The sequence below is a fragment of the Pangasianodon hypophthalmus genome, chromosome 21 (assembly GCF_027358585.1).
Source record: "Pangasianodon hypophthalmus isolate fPanHyp1 chromosome 21, fPanHyp1.pri, whole genome shotgun sequence".
NCBI classification, from domain to species: domain Eukaryota; kingdom Metazoa; phylum Chordata; class Actinopteri; order Siluriformes; family Pangasiidae; genus Pangasianodon; species Pangasianodon hypophthalmus.
In genome coordinates this window covers 12,482,749-12,510,152 of record NC_069730.1, presented here as the reverse complement: position 1 = coordinate 12,510,152, position 27,404 = coordinate 12,482,749, and the positions used below count along the sequence as shown (strand labels likewise).

At 37.3% G+C, this 27,404-nt stretch overlaps 1 protein-coding gene across 2 annotated transcripts in view; it reads left to right on the top strand.

The window, feature by feature from the left end:
• The window catches only part of LOC113533285 (ephrin type-B receptor 1-B), a 301,883-nt gene that overhangs the window by 64,822 nt on the left and 209,657 nt on the right, over positions 1 to 27,404 (top strand). For both annotated transcript variants that reach the window (XM_026925335.3, XM_026925333.3), the window contains exon 2: positions 13,084 to 13,148. In XM_026925335.3, coding sequence (XP_026781136.1) covers positions 13,084 to 13,148 — 65 coding nt within the window. The remainder of the gene's footprint in view (positions 1 to 13,083; positions 13,149 to 27,404) is intronic.

Below are 27,404 nucleotides of genomic sequence, written 5' to 3'. Positions count from 1 at the left end.
AGGGAGGAAATCCGGAATTCTCTTCTGTTCTTGCATTAGCTAAACCTCCTGTACTTCGCACGTTGTCATCTCAATATCGCTATACACGGAGTCAAGTTTTCAACAGAAACACATGATTTCTGATAATCCTGTTTCATACCATAGCAGCTGGTAGCCAATAAAATATGATTAAACAAACTATTAGACATGTTCATTTGACGTCTGGGGTGGTTATTTCTGGAATCGTAATTATATGAACATGATTACGGTGCAATTACTGCAAAAAACATGTTATTTGACATTGAACGCCATGTTTGTGCAGTAATTGCACCATAATGATGATGATAAAAGGTATAAATAATGAGCTGCGCTGTATGTGTGTTATGTTAACCATCTACAAATAGGCTTTGGAAGTGGAAAATATTTCAGGAGGGGATTTCAAAACCTGCAGTCCACCTCCCTAGCTACACCACTGCCTATCCATAAGAAGATTTTCCAAACAGCTAAAATGATTGATGTCACTTGTAACTAATGTATTCCTGAATAACAAGGATCGACTTATTACTTTTTGATAAATGGTGAAATAAAATCTCATTGGGTATCGAACAGATGAATCATGTAGAAATGTCAGTATCAAACTCCGAATGGTTTATTTGGTCTAACTTGGTTGTTATTGTGCAGTAATATAAATTTCGGTTTAATGTTCTGTCTGCTGTTGTATTTATTATCTGCCAAACTGGGGAAGAGCAATAAGGTTTTTTTTTTTTTTTTTTTTTTTTTTTCGTAGCCTGGTTGTGAGTCACACTTGGATTCTTGCCTATTTTTTGCACTCTTCACTCTCTGACACACACACACACTCCCTCCCTTTTACTTCCATATTGATTTGCTTGGTCCATATAGACTTGCAATGCCAGCCTTCCCCGTCTGGGACATCCCTTCTATTCTTAGGAAGGCCAAGCATCAGCTTTCTATCTCTCTCTCTCTCTCTCTCTCTCTCACACACACACACACACACACACACACAGATAGACACACACACTCCCTCAAACACCCACGTCAGAATTAATTCTCACCCTGTCAGTATGAGGAGTGGGTGTGAAAGGAGGTGATAAGTGTGTGTGTGTGTGTGTGTGTGTGTGTAAGACCATTCATCTCTGAGGGCTAAGGAAAATTTAAGAGTATGCCCTCTTAAACTACACTCTGTCCATAATATCATATCTATAATATGCAGTGTATGCAGTGTGAATTTCCTTCCACCTGTTTTATTTCACCAGTCATAACCTAAAATTTCTTTCTCAGACCATGTTACATCATTCTTGCATGAGTGAAGTTTTCTTCATGTTCTTTCTTCCGGCGTCTACATGGGTACCCTCTGAGTTCTCCGGTTTGGTTCCTTTCACATCCCAAAAACACGCTAGTAGGATTTACTCCTCTAAATTGAAGTGTGTGATGTGAATGAGTGTGTGCAGGGCTGGTGTCCTATCCAGGTTGGATTCTCAGCTCATGGCAAGTGTTCCTGAGATCCACTGCGACCTTCACCAGGATAAAGAGATTACTGAAAATGAGCGAGCGAGACTGAGCACTGTGGTTACTGTTCCATTATAACACATTCTATAATAAGAAACACACACACACACACAGTGTTATATGTTGCACCATTGTCCTGGTGAAACGACATTTCTGATGTATACTAGCTATATATGACAATAAAAACCACTTGACTTGATGACTTGACAGTTGAGATATCAACTCTCTAAATATTTGTATTAGATATTTGCTAACAGATGAAAAAAAAACAGTTCTGAGTAGTGGCCTCATACTTTTGGACCTGTCTCCACCCTTAATGACTTGCATATCAATAATTTTAATTAATATGTGATATTCAGTAGCATCCAAGGCTTATTTTATAATGAAATTCAGAATGGACATTTTTGGTCCAAACTTCTTTGGTCTGTTTTCACTTTGGTTGACGTACATTACCCATAATGCTGTTTGACTAGTGGCGCCAGTAAGAATTAGTCCTTAGACCTAAAGAGACTGATGCAGCGGCACTTCTATGCTTTAGTACCTCCTCATTTGTACACTCTGCTCAAATACATACAGTTCCAATGCTTCAACTTGCATGCTAATACCGCCATCACCGCCTTCATGCTTGTCATCTCGTAGACTACTACCTAGCCTACCATGCCCCCTAACTTAGTGTTGTATAGATGCATTGCATTCTGGGATTTTGAATCCAGCATTTGCTGTTCCTCATTAATATGACAAAATGAAAAATGGTGAGTGAGTAAAGAAGCTCTTGTGTTTTTCAGAGCTAGCAGTAAAACCAGACCATTATCCTTTATGTTATGTTTATGGGTGACATGTTTTGTCTATTAAACTCCATTTTAACTACACCAGCTAATATCCCCTTGTGAAGTCAGAGCGACACACAACTGCTCACTTCTTATAACAGAAATACAACCCCAACCAACAAATTAGCAGCAGAATTACCAAATATTACAGTATAAACATATTTAATGTGGGTGGAATTTTCCTTCAGTAATAAGAAAGGAAGGAAATAATCTCTATTGTCATGTGTGTTTCTCTATTCGTTGTTTCAGCCATGGAGATAAGACATAAATATATACCTGTGATTGACCTTATATCCACTTATTGCCCAGGGCATTCGGACCAATCAAATCCAGAATTCAACTGCGCTGTGGAATAAATGTGGGTTTTTTTTGCGGTATTTAATATGCAAATATGAAGATTTGAAGAGTATTACGGAAGAAAAAATCCATTTTGACAGAATATATTCTACATGGGTATGTGTGCATGTTCACATGCCAGCATTCTTGTTTAGAATAGTCTTGCGAATGATGAACAAACATCAGTGATATCATAGCTATTACAATTTTGCTATTAGTGCTAGCTTTATTGCCATTGCATTGTTTGCATGTTGTGTATTTGTTACTACTTTATATTCGCTGAGGGAATACTGCACCAAAAAGCAGGCATGCCAATAAAATAAAAGAAACTTTGAATTACATTGGAGTGAGCATGCGTGTGTGTGTGAGAGAGAGGGAGAGAGAGAGAGAAAAGAAGAAGAAGAAGAAGAAGAAGGAGAAAGAAAATCCATGTTGTTATTTTGTGCAGACCTTAATATAGCTTGTCTTAGAAAGCTTATCATTGAGGAGTGTGTGTGGGTGTGTAAAGTGCTCTTTCCCATCAACGTGTTTGTTAAATTTCAGTCAAGATGTGTCGCATAGAGTATTGGCTGGACTGCGGCCACTTTGTACATAGCGTGTGTGTGTCTGTGTGTGTGTGTGTGTGTGTGCAGACTTGTAATTGTGTGAAGAGGGCCACTGTATCGATCATAGCTGAGGCCACATCAATGTTTAATGCTCTTCTTCTGTACTGAAACGACCAGCCATCAAATATCGATCCATCATGTCCAAGCTTTGTTTATGGCCTTTTGTAAATGAGAGAGAGAGAGAGAGTGAGAGAGAGAGAGAGAGAGAGAGAGAGGGGGCCCTTGGGGTTGCAGGTCATTGGATGACTGATGTTGTTGCAGTGTTGAAGGTTTTATTGGTGATGTCATGGGGCCTGTTGATCTCTGAACCTTGGAAGATGAACAACCTCATTTGCACATCTGTATTTAACCTGCATGCTCTGCACAGGTCAAAACAACCCACTGTATTTTTTTCGTTTTATTTTTTTTACAGAATATACAACAGTATTAATCAAATTTTTCTAACTTAAAGGCTATTTTTTTTTCAAACGACCATGAACACGAAACCATGAACATAACTAAATAACCTTCCTTTTTTTTTTTTTACATTTACAGTATATTGATTTTGAGCCATTTTTTCTGTGATCCTAATGAAGTGCGAACATGAATATTAGATTTAAGTAACCGGCCTCCAACTAAACACGTCTAGACTTCCTAAAGAAAAACTGAGACATGATGTACTGGGGATGTAATACACATATTAGTAATGTAATTTTTATTATTAAAACAATAAAAGTAGACTATCTGAAATGAAAGCAAGGTGAGAGCTGCTTAAACAGACTGATATCTGATACAGACTAATGATGATTATATCTTCAGAATAGAGATGTGAACGTAGTTACATTTTCTCACGCTCAGACCGTACGAGACCCCACCTGTCCACGAGCAAATCTGAACACTTAAGCTTGCATTCCAAAGAAGTTATTTAAGGTGTTATATATGTCCTCTTTTTTTTTGTTTCCTCCCAGACCTACCATGTACTTGCCTAACATTACATAAATATAATCAAGGTAATGCAGTCTAGTTGCATTCTAGTTGAAAGTTTGAACCTTGAAAGTAGGCATGATAATGGAAGAAAATATTGAGATATTGATTTTAGGCCTTATTTTCTGTGATCATAATGCAAGTTCAAACATAACGCTAACGATCCTAGCTGTGGGTGTGGTATGGCAGAAGTATTCCTGGGGATCATCATTGCAGATGGTAAGCTGTGTGATACAAAATAGAATGAATACAAATATAGTATTTAAAACTAATACTATAATTATCAGGGGTGGATAAATTGCTAGTCTGACAGATAGATTACATATCAGCTTTTCCTTCACAGTTACCTGACAGGCAAGCAAGTTCAGTATGCTGTTGATATAACAGTTTTTTTTAACACGACTCATCCAAAGTTTGATTTTCCCAAGGAAAAACATTTCATTTGATATGCTTGTTAGACATTAACATGCTCCAGTTGGTTCATATATTTTCATATACATTTTCATTTTTACTAGACATATCAGTTAGCTTAAATGGATCTTTCCGGTGTTGAATCAGGAATACGAAGGGATGTGGAAACTGTGACAGAAATACAGCAAAATACAGAACAGTGTAGCACAAAAATATACTGTTATATACTGTAGATCTAATGCTAGCACAACACATAGTCACCTCAAATTTAAACAAGTAAATGAAAATGAAGATGCTAGCCAGACTAAAATAATGTCTTTACATATATATATATATATATATATATATATATATATATATATATATATATATATATATATATATACGTGATGATGCTAATAGCTGAAATGTTAGCCAAAGACTTTCTTCAAACACAATGCTTCATCACCAGAGACATCATCAGACATAAATTTGCCAGTTCCAGGGATACTCTTATTTTCTATAGTCTGTATTAATGCACAAAGCTTGTCATACTTTTGAATCAAATTACATTAGTTGCCGCTTTTTTGCCTAGTTAATTGGGCTTCCGTGATTGAGCAGCACACTGGAGCTTTGTCTCACCTGGTGGACTAGCTAATGAATTTATGTTGTATCCATCCCAGATTATGTTCTAAAATAATGCTCATGAATTTTTTGCAGTGTGAAAAATGACTGTTCTTTACAAATCTAAAACAAAAAAGTGAACTTAATCTCTCACATCCATGCCATCGCAACACCAGTAGAGTTTCAGGCGGCTCTTGTTAATTCTTGCCAATTTTCAGACTTAAAGGATTATTGCTCATTGTTATGCACATCGCACTGAATCGTAAAATTAGAAAGAATTTCATATGGTGTGGTTTTATTACTGTTGAAACGAGGATGAGTGAAATGAGGCCAGACCGCACAATGATGCTTTTAACATTAAGTGGGAAGGAGGGACTGTGTGTGGAAGGAGAGGAAAAGAAAGGAAAGAAGGAGGAAAAGGAGTGAGAGGGATGTAGAATGAGAAAGCAAGGCCGCCATGTGTAAATGAGACGGAGTGTGGTTTCTGAACAGGCTGTGACTCAACTGCAGTTGGGTGTCATTAATTTTGATAGCGTGCCCTTGTCGACTCCCACTCCCCGCTTTCCCGTAGGGGAATCCACATCACCGTCTTAAAGCCTGTTCTAATACTTCGTTACTAAGTGTGCTTGATTAGGCTGACGGTTCGGGTCTATCGGATTACAGATTTTAAAGGTACATCAATACATATTTGTCATAATACACCATATTTGTTTATTTAGCAATACTAACAATATATAGATAGCTATAAAGTAGCTAGTTATAAAGTGGCTTTAAAAGATTAAGAATTATGTTGGTGCGCATAACGTTTTCGTGTTTCAACGTTTCTCTGTGTAATTTCAATAACTGGATGAATGTCGGCTTTTTAAATGAATATTAGATTTTACTAAACGCAGGGGCTTGTAACATTATGTTTTCTTGCTGATACAGTTAAAGCAAAACGAAGGAGCTATGTGAAAAGAAAGAAAGGTGAGAGCTGCTTAAACATCAGACTGATATCTGATACAGACTAATGATGATTATATCTTCAGAATGGAGACGTGAACGTAGTTACATTTTGTCATGTTCAGACAGTACGAGACCCCACATGTCCAAAAGCAAATCTGAACACTTAAGCTTGCATTCCAAAGAAGTTATTTAAGGTGTTACGTCTGTCCTCATTTTCTTCCTCCCTCGCCTACCATGTACATGCCTAACATTACATAAATATAATCAAGGTAATGCGGTCTAGTTGAATTCTCAAGTGATACATGTGATATTGGAAGAAAACCTTGCATCTGCTTTTAAAATGTATCTGTTTATGTAAGGAATGAAGCACGGCATGGCGTGCAGTTATAGGAGAATATTCAAGACAGAGTGGCTGTTCCCTACCTGGAAACATCATGTCCTGAAGTATTGTTCCTTTTATAACACAGAAATTTACCAGCCATTAAATTTGTAAAAATTCATTAATAAACATCATGCTTTTTAACCTTTTTGTAAATATATTTAATGTTGTTGAACATCCACAAGACACGTTAGTTATGGTTATCACGTATACTATAGCAGCTATAAACAGCTGTTCTCTCATCAGCCTCTCTTTATTTCCTCTATATTGAAGTTAAAAGACTATAATAAGAATAATAAATACCTGAAAGTTAAAATTCATCCACCTTTCTTTTTTTGTGTGTATGGAAAACTTACTGTTACATAGTGCTGACACTGGAGACTCCTTCCATAAATGTTACATAATGGTCCCCTTACAGAAATCTTCACCATTTATGCAAATATATTTTATTATATATATTTATATATATTTAATATATAAATATCTTTATTATTAGGCTTAGATTATGTAGGACACGTGCAAGCGCCTGTGAATGAGCATGTTGATATAAACCTGTGATTTGAATTACAGCTGCCTCTATTGCCAGAGCTGCTGTTATAGAAAATGAATCACCACGTTCTAACCAATCAGAGTGGAGAATTCAACAGCACTCTGGTATCAATAGCTGTATAAAAGAGATTCAGTGTTTGTACAGTTACTTGAAGAACAATCTTTTTAGATTTCTCAGATTTCTTCTCGTAAGTTGCATTAACATTTGGTTATTCAGCAGGGCTAGACATTACACTCTCTTACCTACATACCTTTTCTTTCAGCTTCACCATAGTTACTGAGTAATTCTTAACACTCACTGAACAATATGTTTTAAGAAGAATAATGGGATAATAAGCCGAGGCTTTAAAGGTTTCTTGTTCTGTAGTGTTAATGTTTCTTTTTTTTACAACAGCATTGATTTGCTAATCCTTAGCTACTGGAGGTTGAGCTTCTGTTCATTTGAGTGACGGCAAATAACACAAATCTGCACAGCTTCCGGGATCTATAAATGGTTATTTCCTTTAAATGCATGTTGGCAATGACGTTTTGGATTGATGGATTTGCCCAGGGGCGTGTGTGTGAGTGTGTGTGTGTGTGTGTGTGTGTGCTTGTCTGTCACTCAAACGCAGCTCTTTCTGTTCAGAAAAAAGGGCAACCTAAATGACGCTGGAAATGATCCAAGTGGGAGGGTCGGTATACAGGGTCATGTTAAATGGAGTAATGAAATGGGACACACACACACATACACACACACACGTTCATTTGCTGAAATTTGGAGTGATTTCCCTGGAGCAGGCCCGGTCCCTTGAGAGCTTTGATGTGTCGAGGTCTTACCATATCTAGTCTCAGTGGCAGCAGTCGATGCACATGCTGTTCTAGAGGAAATGAAATTACATATCTGGTGTGTGGGTGTGTGGGTGTGTGGGTGTGTGTGCGTGGGTGTGTGTGCGTGAGTGTGTGTGCGGTGTGAGCACATGTGTGAACCAGGGGTTCAGTAAAAAGTGCCCAACCCCCCACACAGAATTCAACATCACTCTCTGATGACACGTGTCGTATGATATTACTATGTATGCTTGTGTGTGTGTGTGTGTGTGTGTGTGTGTGTGTGCGTGTGCATGTGAGTTAGGTACTTAATGTCCTGGGCATTGGTGCATGTCTGCATCTTCTCTAGTGAAGCTCTTCTCTAATTGGCTCTAATAAGAAGCCGTTATTGATTGAGGACTGATGATTGGATATCCAATCCACCTTTCATCTCCTCCAGTAACCAAGCAGTCGTTTCATCTCAATCACAGCCTGCAGTCAGTACAGCCACCAATGTCTCCTTGCAAATTAATGAGAATTCACACAAGTCTGCTGAGAGGAAAAGTTAGCAACAGTTAAGCTTAGGGTAATGGATGAGAGCGCTTGTAAATTTTCTTATGACTTTGTTTAAATTAAATCCAGCAAAATCTATCTTGCTTGTTAGAGTTCTTAACAAATGCTTTACTCGGCCTGTTCAATCCATTATTATTAGTTGTTGTGGAACATGTTGTAGTATTTTTTTAAGGAACTACTCTAGCATGTTTGACATATCTATACACTGCATCTGTAGTGTATGATCGGCTACAACCATAACTTCATTTTAATTGAAGTTTAAGAGCAATATATCTACTACATCTGTAAACATCCCTGTACTGAGAAAAGAACTGAAAAGCAGCTTCCTGGAAGCTGTGTTTAAATTAGAAGCCCAAGGGCAGTTGTCAAAATCCATTATACCACAGAACTGTTGAATTCTCAAATCTGATTGGTCAGAAGGTGTTACAATAACGGCAGATTTGTTATTTTTCTGTAGTAACGACTCATACACAGGGACTTGTATGGCAGATGCTCCACATAATCTTAAAACTAATAAATGTAATTAAAAAATGTGTTGTTATTAACAAAAAAATACTTAACATTTATGGAATGAGTCTCCAGTGTCAGAAAGTTTTCTGCCATGATAGAGTCTTGTGCTTTCCGGTTTCGGCTGTGTATATAATGACTGTGTATAGCTGCTGTAACATAAGTGATAACAGGAACTAACTTGTCTTGCGGATGCACATTAAATGTAAAAATGTAAAACCACAATAAACAAATAAAAGGTACGACATGTCGTTCTTTAATAAAAAATGGTAGCACTGGCAAATTACTGTGGTATAAGACGAACAAAAAAAAACTTTTTTGACATGCAGTTATAGGAAAATAATCAATAATCAAGGGTGGTAACACTAACTCCGCTTTTCACCTGGTCTCATCACGCCACCCTGTCATTGATTAATAATTAATAAACATATAAAATACACACACATATATATATATATATATGTATATGTATATGTAGTTTTATCCATATTTTCCAATACTCAGCAATACAACCAAAAGTAATTTCTGTTACTTACACTTTCCTGAAGGCGTCTGTGTGCAGTCAAGTGGAAACTGAATACACTATTTCACATAAACACAAATTCTACTCTCTGAAAAGCAGTCTATATATATGTAAGTAGCTTTCATTGAAGAATAAATGATTCTGCCATAAATAAATATATTTGCATAAATGTCAAGTGTCTGCCCTAACAACTGCCCTTAGGCTTCCATTACTCTTGTGAGTACAATAAACATTTTCATTGACAACTATTTATAGAGATTTCAACAAAATGAAATGAGTTGAAATGAGGGCATTACTAATAGTCAATATTAATTCATTATTGATATAATTATAATACAATTATATAATATCTGAAGTATTAATTAGCATTTTTATTCATATTATTTATTTATTTTTCTTTTGCTTGCTAAAAAGCCAAGCCCAAAATAGCTCAACTGATCTGCTGTATCACTTTTTTTTTTTCTTACAGAAAAGTAAGAATGTAGAATCGGTGCAGATTCTCCATCACACCAGCTGGTGAAACATGGCAGATGTGTTTACAGCTGCTGATGTCAAGTGTATGAGCTGGTTTATATCATGTACTATAGATTAGAATTTCTGACAGCGATGAGAGATTGATGTGGCGTTTCATATGGAGCTGTATGTCAAGCTGAATTGGACATCCTTTCAATACATTTAGTACTGCTTGCTTTTACTCTCCTATGCATGGATACTGCAGGGGTCGTCAACTAGCGGACTGCGGTCTGGATCCAGAGCCAGCGAAGTATTTCGGCGGATTGAAATTTCCATAGCAGGACTGGACATCGTGTTAAAAAAAAAAATGTCTGTAGTGACTCTAAGGGACCATCGTGGCTAGTCTAATTCTCTCGTTAAATCTCATGCATTTATGTAAATTATTGACAATGAAAATTGTCTTATTTATAGCCGTGAACTAATCATTATAGTTTTAATAATTTAAATGTGACCATTGTCGCTATTCAGACATGTTCAACCTGGGTTTCCCCAATGAAGTACTGTAAAATTTACAGAAAACAACTGTAAAACATATTTGCAATAAAGAACTGTATGTACTGGGTTATGTGTAACCGACACACAACCCAGTACATTTGCTTGACACAGGATACAACTGAGCTGAAGGGTCTTGCTCAAGGACCCAATCAAGGCAGTTTGGTGGTGCTGGGATTTGAACACATGACCTTCTTATCTGTGACTTGAAACCTTAAACACTGAGCCTCTACGACTAGATCAGATGGTAGAAGTAGTTGAATCAGTGCAAGCTAGTTGTAGTGGCACTGATCAGAAGGTTGTGTGTTCAAATCCCAGTGCTGTCATGGTTAGGCAAGACCTTTAACCTTCAGCTTAGCTGTATCCTGCATCAGCCAGATGAGCATGAGTAGTGGGTTATGCATTATTTTATACAACATTAGGATATTATAGTTGTTGGTCCACTTCCGGCTGCTCCCGTTAGGGGTTGCCACAGCAGATCATTGGTCTGCATATTTGATTTGGCACCGTTTTTGTGCCGGATGCCCTTCCTGATGCAACCCTCCCCACTTTTATCCGGGCTTGGGACTGGCACTCAGTGCGCACTGTTGCATGCAACCCCAGTGGCTGGGATTGGTTCGAACCTGGGCCACAGCAGTGAGAGCGCTGTGGCCTAACTACTAGTCCTCCAGGGACCCCACATTAGGATACTATAGTACTTTACTATAAATATATTTTACCCAACTTGCCAATAAATTACTGTAAAATTTGCAGTAATTTTTTACAGTGTATCAGAATGTTTGTAAGCAAAGCTGGACCTTCAGAAATTTTAATTAAATACCCCTGATCACTGGAATGAATCATAATGCCACTATCCACTGTCACCCAAAAGAGGATGGCTTCCTCTGAATGTTTCTTTCTCATGTCATCTCAGGGAGTTTTTCCTTGCCGCTCTCGCCTCTAGTTTGTTCATTAGGGATCTAAATCTACATCCAGATTTCTACAAAAGCGGCTTTGTGACAGCTGAAGTTATTGATATCACTATACGTCTGGAGAAACTGGATTTGTCATCCCTTCCAGAGGAAAATAGTGTGGAAATGAGATAAAGTGGTACATTTTAACCCTGTTTGTTGTGGCTCAGTCTGCATGTTCCAGCACAAATATTAATCTAAATGTGCTGTCAGGACTGCTTTCTGAGTCGAGATGTGTCAGTGTGATAGTCATCAGTGTATGTGTTTTTTGTGGTGCTGTTTTTCATTATAGTGTATAGATTAGATTTGCAATTCCTCCTCTGCTGTTCAACCCTGCACTTGTCACCTATTGCATGCTTAGCCTTCAAGCCGGCAGCTTTTTTTTTTAATCCTAAATATCTCCAGGAAGTGTTTCCACATCTTCATGGAGTGTCTATGGATAGCAATATTAATTTACGCATTAATTTAAGCTGCTCACCTGCTTACCTTTTGTGAATCTGGATTAAAATCCTATAACCACTAGAGGGCAAGTCAGAGCCAAAACAGAGCCAAAACATTGCTGACTACGAATCTTAAAATATTTTCTTATTGCATTCTGCTGAAAGAGAAACTAGCTTTCTCTGCTTACTCCTCTTTAAAACTTTCCACCATTGCTTTGCTGAATCTGTGGTTTGTCTGTCGCACCACATCAGAACAATCCGCTGCCCCCATTGTACGTGTTGGTACTGCATCTCATGGACACATATTGTTAATTCATGAGGACTTACACAAGCAATGCTTCAAACAAACACAGGATACTAAACTTGAGGCAATACACAGCTCAAGGCAGTCAAAATCAGGTAGCGTGGAGCCTAGGGGTGGTGTGTGTAAAAACCGCCGATGCGTGCTTGAGGGTTTTGGCTTTCTAAATAAGCCTGATTTGGCTTTCACCGTAAAAGGCAGTGTGTGTGTGTGTGTGTGTTTGTGCGTAGTGGGACTTGTGCTGCCTTGACTATGCCCTTTTACTCTGTAAACACTCTTATCTGGAAGTAGTGCATGTTGTCTGTAGAGAGTTCTCGCTCTGACAGATATCTCCATCGATAAGCGAGGAGAAAAGCTGAACACTCTTACGAAGTCTTTCCACTCTGTTAAAGCTTTACGGAAAATCACATGTTCATCACATATGAATAGTCACATGATTTGTGTGTGAAATCTACACATATAGTTTTTATATATATGCACTTCATATGCTAACACATTTTTCACATTTAGTGCACATGTTTTTATTTTTATGATTCATTTATTTTCACGTGCCTTCTCACCCGCGTGATTTATTTTCCCATGTTCATTTTTCACATGTTGGAATGGGGTTTCATATTTTCACATGATTTGTGACATTTACTTGAATTCATATGCGCTTTTCCCACATGATCACATATTTAATACAATCCCACATGTGAAAAACAGATGTGGAATGTGTAGGATTTTTCCGTAAAGGTTGTCAAATGGGCTTTGGATATTGAGGATCAGATCAGTCATGGGTCACATATTACATAGCTGTGGAAAATACTACATATTTTAGTATTTTATTTTATTATTTTTATTTTATTAAATTTTTTTTCTCTTTTTTTTTGTACAGAGACGATCTTGGACACACGGACTGCCACAGCTGAGCTCGGCTGGACAGCGTACCCTGCATCAGGGGTAAGTGTGTGTGAGAGTGTGTGAGTTTTCATATTGTGGACAAATATCTGAACATTTTGGTGGTCTTTATGAGATAAAATACTTTTTTTTGTTTTTCCCCTGACACTTTCTCCCAATTTGGTCCTGGCCAATTCCCACTCACCCAATATCCAGCTCTCCCCTATCATATGACTTCTACCAACCAGGGAGGGTGAAGCCTAACATGTGCTTCCTCTGAGACACATGAAGCCTGCTAACCATATCTTTTCAAATTGCTGCTCATGCTGCATTACAGGGCAGCGTAACACACCCAGAGGAAAGCGCTGTCCACCCTCTTCTGCATGCATGAGCTCACAGACACCCATGATTGGCAATGACTCTGTAATTGACGGGAGAGAGAGTATGCCATCCCTCCTACCCGTAAAGCATGGCCAATTTTGCTCTCATGGACTCTCGGCCATGGATGACTGTGGCAGTGTTATGATTTGAACTCGTGATTTCAGAAAATCTAACACTAAAATAGCTAATCAACTCCCTCAAGTGCAATAATGGATACTTTACTAGTAGGTAACACCACAGATGTGCTTGTGGGAGAGAATGGGTGGGAAACTGTCTGTGTGTGTGTGTGTGTGTGTGTGTGTGTGCGTGTGTGTAAGAGCGAGAGAGAGAGAGAGAGACATCTATTCCCCAGTTTTAATAAAGCTGAAAATGTTAGAGCTGCGTTTTATTGGTAAAAGGTAAACGCAACCAAATGCTATGTCTCGCTCCAAAGAGGCATTTCTCATTAATAGCACTTTAATAAAAGTGTCATTTCCCCAAGTTGTAGCTCTTTATTTATTTACAGCCTTTGGAAATTGTTTACTTCTTGGCTTTTGTTGGTAAAAAAAAAAAAGGCTTCTAAGGAGCTGAGTTCTGCTCTATTACCTGTAACAATAACCTGCGAAAGAGTTTAGGAGAGAATGAGACAGAATTAGTCATTAAATCATTTTGGATTACCTTAAAAAAAAAAACACAGTAAAATGATTACGCACTCCAGGTGTTGTTATTGCTGAATGTAAATGGAGCAATATTAGTGTGTGTGTGCATGCGTGCGTGCGTGTGTGTGTGTATGTGGGTGAGAGTGTGTGTCGGCTTTTCTCTTTGCTCTCTCCGCTTCATCAGAGCGTCGTGGAGAGAAGCTCCCCATGCTATTTCATCAGCACAGCCATTATTCTCCATCCAGCCCCATTCACAGTGACTTAATGACATAATGAAGGCACTTAGGCTCCACAGAGTCCGCAAAACCCAGCTAAAGGCACGGAGCCAAGGCAGAGTGGAGCTTTAGAGAAATCAGGGTGTAGGGATACAGAGAGATTAGCATTTAGAGCCAATGTGAGCTCATTGAGATATAGCAAGGTCTAACTCTCACTCTCTCACTCTCTCTCTCTCTCTCTCTCTCTCTCTGTGTGTGTGTGTGTGTGTGTTTCTCTTTTTTACTAAAAGTAGCCTAATCTATAGTTGCTCTTTGGCTTTAAAGTTCTTGTGAAAGTGCAAGAATGTAAGAATTTGTGTAAACCAAATTGTACACAAAGGTTGGGGTTTGGGGTCATAGCTTTTTTATGAACTTTCATATAATATGAAATTTATTTCAATCACCCTTTATTTACTTTAAGTAATTTTAAGTAATCAGGTCATCATCAAAAATCCACCTACAGATTAGCACAAAGATGCAGTCTACCAAATTTCAGCTCAACCAGACTTATGGTTCCTGAGAAACAGTTATTTAAAATTAACTCCACCCCCAATGGCTGAACACGCCCCAAAATTTACACACGCCCTATGATTCTTGTCATGATCATGCCTTTCAATTTCCATGTGAATCCATCCAATCCAATCCATCAGGAGTTACAGCTGTTTGAGTACATTAAGCTCCACTCCACTAGAATGGCATGTGACGGCCATAATGTTTACACATCTCACTATGTTTTTGATCATTATTTATGTTCAGACATTGCTGAGTAACACCAAAGATACACTAAAGATACACTAAAAATCTTAAGACTAGTTCACAAGAGGATATTTTGTATATTATGCAAATTAGTTCAAAATCTGAGTGGACGGAATTAAATGGTTCACGAGATATGGGCCAAAATGTAAGACGCTGCGCTATAGGGCCGCTTTCAGGTCGATCGGGTTGATCTCGCTTGCTTGAGTAGTGGGAGGAAGTACTACTTACTGACCAATTTTCATGTCTGTACAATTTTTATATGTTGGTTAGATGCCACTTTCAGGTTTTTACACAAGTTTTTATGCTGACTCATCTTTCTTGCTATCACAGGACCGCAGTGGGGACAACAACTGCAGCCATATCACAAAGAACTTGCTATTTATTTATTTATTTAATTTTCAAACATTGTCTGACAAAGCCGGATTGGTATTGGATTGGATTTGAGATATGATATTTAATTTTCCAATATGATTCACTGAAAGTATTTATGCTGCAGTTGGGTGTGATTTTAACTCTCAACACATCATCCAAAAAACACATAAAATCATCTTCTCACATTTTCTTCCTTCATATAACATTTTGCATAATTCGTTCAACAAAAAAACTCATCGAAAATCAGCTTGATTACTGACTTTACATTTACAGTAACAAGTGACAAAGCGACACAGGAGACCATTCATTTTCTATAAGCATGTGAGACAGTGACAGTTAAAGCACAAGTGGCATTTAAAATGAGATTTTATCAATTCTATGCAAATACACTATAATGCAATAAAGTGCCAAACAAAGTAGCTTGAACAATTCCTCAATCCTAGGGTGTGTGGTCTGATATTTTTTGATACTCACAATCTTTTTTGATACTCACAAACTTTAGTTCCTACCTACAGTTCATTCCCATTTACCGTTTCGGAATGAATGAAAAAATGAAAAATGGTTTCACCTTATTTTGTCAGATATGACCTCTCATTAAATGTGTATAGAGACATTATGAAGAAAAATGAAGCTTGAAAAGAAGTAACAGTGATCGTTTGATGCCAAGTAACAATCAAATCAAACAACAGATGTTCAGCCTGATTAATGAATGAATTAATTTGTGTTTAATTAATTACTTTTGAGAAGTATTTACATTTTGGCTACTACTGTTTCTCACTGAAACAGAAAAGCTGGATGGTAAACACTTAGAAGTGACAACAGTAGCAGTTGTTATGTGGTCACAACAGACAAACTACAAACGGGATGAGTGATTTGTCACTTGCTAGAGTGAACGGTAAGAGGTAGTTAGGATCAGTATGAGGTGATCAGCTGATACTGCGATACCTTCAATTCAAATTCAGATGTTCAGTTGCTCCCTCCTGATCCTCTAGCACTGCTCGACTGGTTCCCACCATCTCTCAGGGTACAAGGAAGACCTGCATCAAGACTCTTCTCTGTTCTGGCACCTAGGTGGTGGAATGAACTTCCCCTAGATGTCCGAACAGCCGAGTCACTGGCAGTCTGTCTAAAGACTTACGTCTTCCTAAAGTACCTAAATCATCACTTAAAAAAAAATTGTATTGTCTTGTTCTATAGTTCTTGTTACTATATTACCTCCCCAACAGAGTTTATGGATTGATGCTATTCTTAGTCTGTGACCTAGCGAACCAGTATCAGAATGTATTTATTGACTTCATAGCACTTTTGTAAGTCGCTCTGGATAAAGGCATCTGCCAAATGCCATAAATGTAAACGTAAATGTAATTTTTATCATTCACAGTCTAATAGGATTTCACTCAGAATTTGTAAGAGCACTAATGAGCAATAGTAGACATTAAGTCATACGGGAAGCAAAAGCTACTAAACCTGGAACTTGCTCTAAAGTGCTGCTAAAATGATGAAGTTTTCATAATAGTTAGCTTGTGCCAATGACTACTGATGTACGATCACGAGACTGTGTTGGCTTCAGGCCAGAGTTCTCCAAATCTCATCTCTGCAGTAGGTACGCTCTCATCACTACATTAAGCGTAATGAGGACTTTGATCATTAGCTGATGAACTGAATCAGGTGTGGGAGCGCAGCAGGAAGTCCTGATTGAAATGAAAATGCCCTGAATGTAAATAATAATGGGCTTAATATGGGAGTTGTTAAGCAGATAATCTAAGCTTCATAACATTTCAATGAGATGTGCAATGGATGAAGAGATCATTATAATAAAGGGGAAAAAAAGACAAAAAAAAACATGCCAAATACTTAGCTAGCCAAATAATTTAATTAGCTAATATTTTTCAGTTCGGAGTTCTCCCAGTCGCTCAGTCCTCCTCTAAAACGCTATTTCTATCTGCTGCAGTGTTTGCGATGTTCAGGGTTTTTTTTCTCCCAAGTTCAGTACAGAAAGCAGGAGTGAAATTGAAGCTGGAGTGAGTGAGTGAGACAGAGAGAGAGAGAGAGAGAGAGAGAGAGAGAGAGCGATAAGAAAAGTGCAGCCAGACAGAGATTTTTTTTTTTTGCTTTATAAAACTAAAAATCGATCTTCCACCACCACTTCACCAGAATTGCTGTTCTGGTTTGACCCAGAATTAAAGACATCACTTGGCCTTTATGTTCAATGTTATGTTTTGGTTCTAAGAATTCACCTGCTGGCAAATTTTTCCAAAAACTCCCTAAAGAAACAACTGATTGATACCAACAACACACAATTCTTACAACGTGTATAAAAAAAGCTACAAAAAATTTCATTCCAAGTTCCAGACACACAGAAGAGTCTATTTTGTATTAAATCCTACAGGGACAAAGTTACTCTGTTCAGCGATAAATTCACTTTTACTGTATTTTGGTGGAGGTATTGGTTCAAGGCTAGGGTTTTTCTCTGCCTTTGTCATAGACAATAGATTCTATGATGAATATAAACACATTTCAGAGTTTCTGAGACATTTTATAAGACATTTTTAGGGCACCAAATGTAGAAAGTTTAATCATCTTTTCAAACCTTTTTTTTTAAACATTTGAGGCCATTCTGATACGTTTATATGATTTACGTAAAATACATTTTAACTTTCAGTAAATCTTAGATGTAAATGTTTAACATAAATATAAATATTAAATGTAAATATTAAATATAAATCTAGCAACGGCGTAAAAACTGCAACCTTGGCAACCCTGTGGAGCTGTCTTTCCTTAATGACAGAGAGAGCGGGGGCAATCGGCGTATGAATGATACATTTAGCTTCTACATTTGAACATTTACATTTAAGATTTATATTCATATTTAATATTTACAATTACATTTAACATTTACATTTAACATTTACTGAACCTTAGACCTGTTATTTGACATGAATCACCATCTAAATGTATCAGAATGACCTCAAATGTTCAAAAATGTCAGAAAAGCATATTAAAGTAGCTTTTTTAATGGGATTAAGTGAGCTAGACAGTCAGTTTCTATAGTCTGTGCTATAACATTAAATATAAATGTGACATGGCAAAAGCAAGACTAATTGTTACTACACAAAAGCCACGCATTATGTAATTCAGTAATGCGTGTATGATTTCCATAATACGAGACATAACCAAACCAATAAAAACATCCCATTAGGCCTTGTTTCTGCACTGTGTGTTGACTGTACATTTATTTTTCTATAATGTCTTTTTTAAGAACACAAGTTGCTGTTAAAAGAATAGAAGCAGCTCCATGCAAAACATGTGCACATATACACACACATAGACAAACATTAATAGCACTTGCACCCTAAATCAAGGAAGATAAGGCGACAGGAAGCACACAGAGATTATTGGAGTTGCTGAATATAATCACATGCACTCACATGCACTCACACACACACACGCACACACACACATTTCACCTGTTAGTGAATTAAATGACCAGTATAATAGAACCTGCGGCACCCTTGCATGCAACCACTCTAGATGTTCCACAAGCAAGTTTATTAACACAGCCGGTAAATCACAGGTTTTTGTGACTCCTCACTCCTCATGCATCAAGGCAGGAGTTGTTTCTTGTCTCTCCTGCAAGAGATGCAATCAGCTATACATTAGAGAATCCAAGGGGAGACTGTCTGATTGTTTTGTCGAGCACCTTCCTACCATCAGAATGAAGGATTTCTCCTTTCCACTGGTGAGACACTTCAACAGCAATAAATGTAGCAATAATGGCATCGCGGATTGTGTTGCTAGCTGTTCTAATGTGGGGAGACGTAGAGAGAAAGCGCTCATCTGCATTCTGGGAACTTTGGAACCCCATGGAATGAATGTCATGTTTTGATAACACTTATTACCAGCCATTTCAAATATCCACTGGTTTCACATCCTACAGACTCACTTCGGTTACACAGCTGATGAAGGACACTGCAGATACTTCCTGGATTATATATACTGTACACTCACTAGTCACTTTAATAGGAACACCTGTACCTCTACTCAGTTTGCAATTTTCCAATCAGCCAATCATCAAACATCAGAATGGGGGAAAAACAGAATCTCAGTGGCATGCTTGTTTGAGCCAGACAGGCTAGTTTGAGTATTTCAGAAGCTCCTGGGATTGCAAACAAAACAGTCTGTAGAATTTACACAGAATGGTCTGCAAAACCAGTGAGCTGTAGTTCTGTGGGTGGAAATGCCTTAATGAGTGGTCAGAGTGATTCACTGGCTTTTACTGTGCCTATTATCCTGTTTTAGTAATTATTGTACTATCTTGCACTGTATGCACATGTTTGCACACGTGTACTTTATGTATTCCTGTGTAGTCTTATTTAGTTCTGTGTAGTCTCATGTAGTTCTGTATTGTTTATGTAGCATCGTGGTCCTGGAGGAGCGGTGTTGTGTTTCAATGTGTACTGCACCAGCTGTATATGGCTGAAATGACAATAAAGCCACTTGACTTGACTTGACTTGACTTGAGAATGGATAGACTGGTTTGAGCAGACAGAAAGGCAACAGTAACTCAAATAACCACTTTTTACCACCATGAAAAGCAGAAAAGCATCACACAATGCACAACATGGCAATATAGGGCTACAACAGCAGAAGACCACATTGGGTTCCAGTCCTGATAGCCAAGAACAGGAATCTGAGGCTACAATTAAAGATTAGTCTTTTTCCAATCTTCATATGTCCAGTATTGGTGAGCATTGCACTGCTGCCACATGATTGGCTGATTAGATAAGTGCGTGGATGAACAAGTGTACAGGTGTTCCTATAATCTGGCCAGACCTCATATATATATATATATATATATATATATATATATGTATGTAATAATATTACTTCGAGAACTTGGAATTTTAATGTTCTAACTTCTATCTATAAAACCTTTCACATAAGTTCAGTGGCATATTAAAAACATATTTATAACTTTAACTCAGTTTCGCATTAAACTTATGATTCTAAGGTCTCAATCGGTTATTTAGTGATATCCAGAGTAGCGTTGTGTGCGGTTCTGTTTTATAATCCCACTCCCACCTGCTTCTGCAGACATGACCAACTGACTGATCCTGCTCTCACAGTTATTTTTGTTTGTACACCCACCCATGACATTTTCAAAAGAATTTACATCATTTCCCAAAATTTAAATGCTTAAAGGTGTAAGCAATTTAAACCACAATGGTCCAGACCAGGATAAAGCAGTTAGTGAATATGAATGTATTAATGAATAAGCATAGTCCAATTAACACCTGATGTCATCTAAAGAGCACAGTGTCCAATACACTCCCGTGTTAATCAACGTGGCCTTTCTTTGTCTCATAAGCTTCAAATCTGACAGCTCTGGCCTGTCTTTGTCTCATAAGCTTCAAATCTGACGCTCCTGTAGCACTGTTCTCGTGGGGCTCTGTACTATTGAGATGTTCAGTGATTTTTATTCAAGTTCTTGATGTTTACAAAAGAGATACAGAAAGCATCTCTTTGGCAGTGACAGAGAAAACAGTAAGTATAGTACAGAAAGATTTTTTTGCTTTGTAAAACTAAAAATCAATCCTCCACCACCATGACGCCAGAACTGCTGTTTGGTTTGACCCAGAATTAAATACATCACCTGGGCTTTAAGGTTCTCCTTCTGGGTTTTCAGAAACTCTCTGTGTGTTTTAAATGTTTTTGTATGGAATTCAACAGCTGCCATTAGACTTCGGTTATATAGATGTGTCGAAATTATTGTCTGTTATAATAACACTTGCATTACAGATGTAGTAGATAAATATTAGTCTGAAACATGCTGAACTATAACTTAAAAATGACATGGATTAATGGATGGATGGATTGATGGATGAATTGGAATTACGATTTACCACATGGCAAGACTTGTAACAGTTAACAAAAGTGAATACCTACACACACACACACACACACACACACACACAGGTAACACAACTGCAAATTTAAAAAGAAATGCTGAACATGGATTAAGGTGTGTGTGTGTGTGTGTGTGTGTGTATGAGAGAGAGAGAGATTTGATACTGACTGTGCTATGTAAAAGAACTAGATTGGGTTTCTGGGTTTGTAGGTTGACAGAGCATACACACTCTTCTATGGGACGGTTTGTATTACCTCTTTTGAGTGTCATCACTGTTGAAATACCGCCCCGTTGCATCATGGGCCGGAAAGAGAAGATGAACTCGAAGTGACAAGCTGAGAAAGTCCCTCGCGTGATACAGCACAGGCAATTAAAGGCAAATTCAAATGGAGCGAAATATCTAAGAAAGCCTTCTGCTTCTTTACTGAGTTGTGGGAAGATAATGGTGCCACAGAGACACTCTTGTGCTAGTCACACAAGAGTGAATGCTAAAGCCGGGCAGAGAATTGGGAATGGGAAGCATGTAGCATATAATATAGAACGCTGTCAGCTTGCATTTAGACACATGCACACATGCATAAGTACTCTCTCTTTCAAAGTGCATTCATTTAAATAAAGGGATAGAATTGAGGCAGATTCAGTTTAGCATACAGCTGGTTGGTGTTAAAACTTGGAATGCATCAATAGAATTTGTCCCAGATGTTTTGGTACTCATCGATACTGATTCCAGTACTAATACTACAACGAGTAACCTACTTTGTATTACACAATATCATGGAACATTTCATTTAGCTCGGGTTATATTGGTTGGTGCCATGTGGTGCTAGCAATTTACTCAGTTTTATGTTGAAGATATTATAGCATTTAAACAGTATCTTTAATATAGCTGTGTGATGGCAGCTGATCTGAGTGAGTAGAGCAGTATCAATGAGCGTGGTCATTAAAAATGGCTCAGTGCTCAGTGCTCAGTGCTCGCAGAAGTGAAGTGCTCACGTGTGGCAGTTTCTCTGCATGCTTGTTTCACTGCTCCACACTTGCAAATCCCTTTTTTTGCACACAAGGCACAGCACCTTGTACTCATTTTAATGACCATGCTCACTCATACTGCTGTCCGTCTTCACACTCTCTATTCAAGATACTGTTCATATTAATTTTTCAGGTTACGTGTTGTAGGAAGATTCTGTAGTTCCTCCGATTGATATTTTCCAGATTTCTGTCATTTCTTGTCCTCTGTCATTACAAAAACAAAAACCACTAGGTTTAGATCACATAGTATCACATACGAGTGCCAGTATGAGTAAAATATGAGCATGAGTAAATGATCATGTCTTCAGACCGATACCTGATCCCAGTGTCGATACTGATGCTAGTTCTTACAGTTCTAATATTTTTTAAAATTTAGGTTTATATCTATCCACTGGGCAGATACTTTTGAAACTAGTGAAATGAATACGACCCAGGCATAGCTCTTAAAAGAGCTGGCAGCAATTTCAATGCTGCAAGTTCATAGCCTTTAGAAAGGTAGACTGTATGATTTGAATGGATCTCAATGACGACTCAGAGGATAAAGAGGCAGCAGAATGGATGGGGTCATGTTTTGATGGACTGCAGTCCAACTATTAATAAAACACTTCAGGAATGTGTTCATTATTAATTGGCCTCAAGGTTTGACCAACTGACTATAAAAAATGTTTAATATATTGGTAGGTCCAACAGAGAGAATCTCTAACATAGGATGAATGCTAGTTCTCAGCAATATTAGATTTAATAGTTAGAAAGCTCTTAAACTATAACTGATACAGTTTCTGAGTCAAAGCTTACGTGTTAAAAATAGAGCAGCAAATAATAAATAGTAATAAAAGGGTCATCAATCACGTCAACAGTTTAGAAATGAAGACACACCTAGACAGTCCTAAACTAGATTAGCTATTTTTTTTATATTTATTTTATTTTATATATATTTTAAGCTCACTGATGATAATTGGCAGTGGCTGTCCAGCTAGACATACTGGAACACGGCTCTCACTTGACATTTCCAAGGGGCAAGTCTATTTTTGTTTCTGTGCTATTTTCTTCAGGTAAAATATCCTAATTAAAAATGAATTAGCTGACATATACCATGTTTAAAATGTTTGCAGTAGTTTTGAAGTATGAACTTTTGTTTTGCTCTGCCAGATGAACAAACTCGCGTCTGTCGTTAAAAAATAAATAAATAATTTTTTAAAAAATGGCACAAACCTGGTGCCTCAGAGACATTTGGCCTTAAAAGGTTAAGGGTGTTTTTGTCTTGATAATCAAATGCTTTTGGAAAAAAAAACAAGAGTAACACTTTCCCTGAAGGTCACATCTATAATGAACTAGGAACATATTCCTAACATTGTGAGTTATAATGCATGCATAAAGAATTATACACATGCACTACACATTATACACAATAATTCTTAACATAATGCATTATAAGATTGTAACGCAATATATCACCACGACCAAACACGCCCAACCTCACTTTGGGTATAGTGCATTATGTCTTATAAATAGCTCACAAACACAACTTATATGGTATTATAATAAGGTTATAATATTAATAATATGTCTGTCAATAAGCTATACTCATAAATACAATTTATATACATTTAGCTACTTGTTAAAAAAAATCAGGGCCAGTCTCAGTGGATCTGTGTGTGACTTTCTTTATTATTCGTATTATAATGTATTGTGATGCCCAATGTGTAAAATGCCTTATAAACACTTTATAATTTTATGAATTTATTCATAGGTCATAAAACATATAGCCTCCATAGAAAGTATTACCAAAACAATTAAAAAAAAAAAAAAAAGGTGCACTTTTTGAACTATTTATCTTTCTTTGCTTTATTTTTCTCTCTGATTAGCAGCAGATGGTTCTTAAAGCAGTTCTTCAAGTCCGCACCTGTCACCTCTCTCCAATGTATGCGACAAAACAACTCCTTAACCACACATAAAGCCAGCGAGTGCGTCTGCAGTATGGCTGTTCAAAGCCACTCTGGTTACGCCACTGAATAAAATCGTGTCTGCCGGTAGCTGATAGGAGCTTTAAATGTGGATTCATTAAGTGAGCGCGTCGATGTTTTCTTTGAAGAAAGGAAGAGAAGAGTAGCAACTTGCATTTAATCTAATTTCAGATATTCACAGTTGTCTTTTTTTTTAGCTTTTCCTTTCGTTACACGCTACTCTGTTAATTGTGTGAACGCTGCAAATGTGACAAATTCACAAGTGAATTTGCTAATGAGTGAGTTCGTCTGCTGCACCTGATAAATTGTATTAAAAGTTGGGAGTTTGGGATTTTGTCACAAACTGGAAGAGTGGAACCAGAGCTGTTCTCACATTTGCAAATTTGTATGTATTTACATGAGCTAATTTGTATGAAAAGTAATGAATGGTCAAGATTAGGGTGATGGGAGGGGCTAGTGGTCATATTTTTTTTCTTTATGAATTTATTCATAAGAACTATATTACTCACTATCATTTATTAGAATTTGTTGTAAATCATTCTGGACAACCATCAAAATACTGCAGTTTCATCAGAAGTAAGATGGTTGAAGTATCAGGAGACCAAGAGCCAGGTTATCATAAAAGAGATGGTTTATTGAATGCATGAAGACAAAGTTCTATAGTCTAAACAAAAATTGAACACAGCAGGCTTTTATACTGATGTGTGCATTTGCAAGAGGAACATATAGATAATGCCCAAGGTTAAGAGAGGAGAAAAACATGAGCGAGGACAGAACATCATGTCCCAAGGAGCAGACACGTGTAAATCATGAGTGAACAAAGACAGTTACAGAAATCACTTTAAATTGAATTGATCTTAAAATGAATAAATCATGTATCCATTAACAAATAATCATGGGAAAATCAAAATTAATCCCACAAATTTCTATTGATTTTGCATGAGATTTTGTTGCAGCTTGAAGTACTGCATAATAGAAATGGGCATTAGTGCTAGTATTAATACTACTTAATACTAGTACTAGTATTAAGACAAGATGTATATTATACTGTATGTGTTTATTAACATTAATGCATTAATGCTGTGCAATGTATTTTGTGACTACCTGGTTTAAATTATGCTACTAGTTACATTTTGGGAAATAGCACCAACTAAATTTGTTAGAAGATACTGCAAACAAAAATAACAACTGCAAGAGGATTAAAAGAAAGGAAAACAGTCTCTAGTTAAGACCAGTTCTGACCAGACAATGTTTTTCCAATCTTCAGCTGTCCAGTTGAGTCTTCTGCAGTTGTAGCGCATCCATTTCAAGCTTGTTTTTGAGATGCTTTTCTGCTCACCACGGTTGTACAGAGTGGTTATTTGAGTTACCGTAGCCTTCCTGTCAGCTCGAACCACTCTGGTCATTCTCTTATGAGCTCTCTCTGCAACAAGGCCTTTCCGCCCACAGAACTGTGGCTCACTGGATGTTTTTTTTTTTTTCACACCATTTTGAGAACACTGTAGAGAAAATCTCAGGAGATCAGCGGTTCTCTGAAATACTCAAACCTGTCCATCTGACACCAACAAAGTGACTGAGATCACATTTTTTTTTTTGCTTTCTGAGGTTTGAAATGAACATTAAATGAAGCTCTTGACCTGTACCTGCATGACTTTGTGTATGATTGGATAATTGTATGAATGAGCAGGTGTACCTAATAAAGTGAATAATGAGTGTATATATCAGTTACATATTGTATTATTGTAGTCCTATTACTTTCAGTTACATTTTTACCAGTCTAAAGCGAATTCACAGATGACAGAAGATGAAAATGACATGAAAATGCTGATGAAATAGAACTAAATGCTGTACAATGCAAATTCTGAAAACCAAGCAAATCCTTAGCAGCCAGTAAGCAGGGCAAAAAGTTATGTAATAATAATAGTGTAACAACCCATGTAACTTCAATGATTAAACCATTATGGGCAATTAATCATTTTTTAATTAATAAGAGATTTTAAAACCAAACTGATGGTAGTCTTACTCCTTACTCTTTTATTCCTGGATATAAAAATTGATTGTGCTGAACCTCAGCATGCTCTGTTGTTTAATTCTGTGGTTTTACAGCAGCACTGTGCCAGCAGTTTCACCATGTCGAGAAGGATGTATTCTTTTGGGTCTTAAAAACAAAAGAAAATAGAGGACACAAGTGGACAAACGTTTATTTTATGGTATAGTTCATTACTTATTTGGTCAGAGATGTTTTAGTGGGCCAGCAGCAGTTGGTCATCTAGCTAGCTAACAAGTCATAGAAGCTAGCTAACAAGTAATAAAAGCTAGCTAGCTAACAAGTGATAATAGCTAGCTAACAAGTCATAGAAGCTAGCTAACAAGTAATAGAAGCAAGCTAGCTGCCAAGTCATAGAAGCTAGCTGCCAAGTCATAGAAGCTAGCTAACAAGTAATAAAAGCTAGCTAACAAGTCATAGGAGCTACCTAACAAGTCATATAAGCTAGCTAACAAGTCATTGAAGCTAGATAGCTAATAAGTCATAGAAGCTAGCTAACAAGTAATAAATGCTAGCTAACAAATCATAGAAGCTAGCTGACAAGTCATAGAAGCTAGCTAACAAATCATACTGTGCGTTCAAGTGCTCCTGGGAAGTTCATATTTTTGAGTTGGGAAGTTGTTATTACGACGTCAGGTGTGTTCAAGTCACTTTGGTCGGAGCAAGATGGCGGTGTACCTTCTCTTAATTAACTACAAAAAATATAGCAGGGGTTTTTAACTCTACTTCTAGAAAATGAAGAACAAAGAATGCATATCAGGTGTGTTTTGCTTTTTTATGTTTTTAATCAATTTATGAAGCCACTGTAAACTTTATCGTTACATGTTATATCGCAATTGTACAATGCTGTCACATTTTGTGCAGGCAGTTAGCTTGTTTTATTGTAAATAAAAAGCCTGATAAAGACAGATCACTGCTAAATACCCATTCAAATTCAACTAATTTACCCTCAACTACAGATGTAGCTTCCATA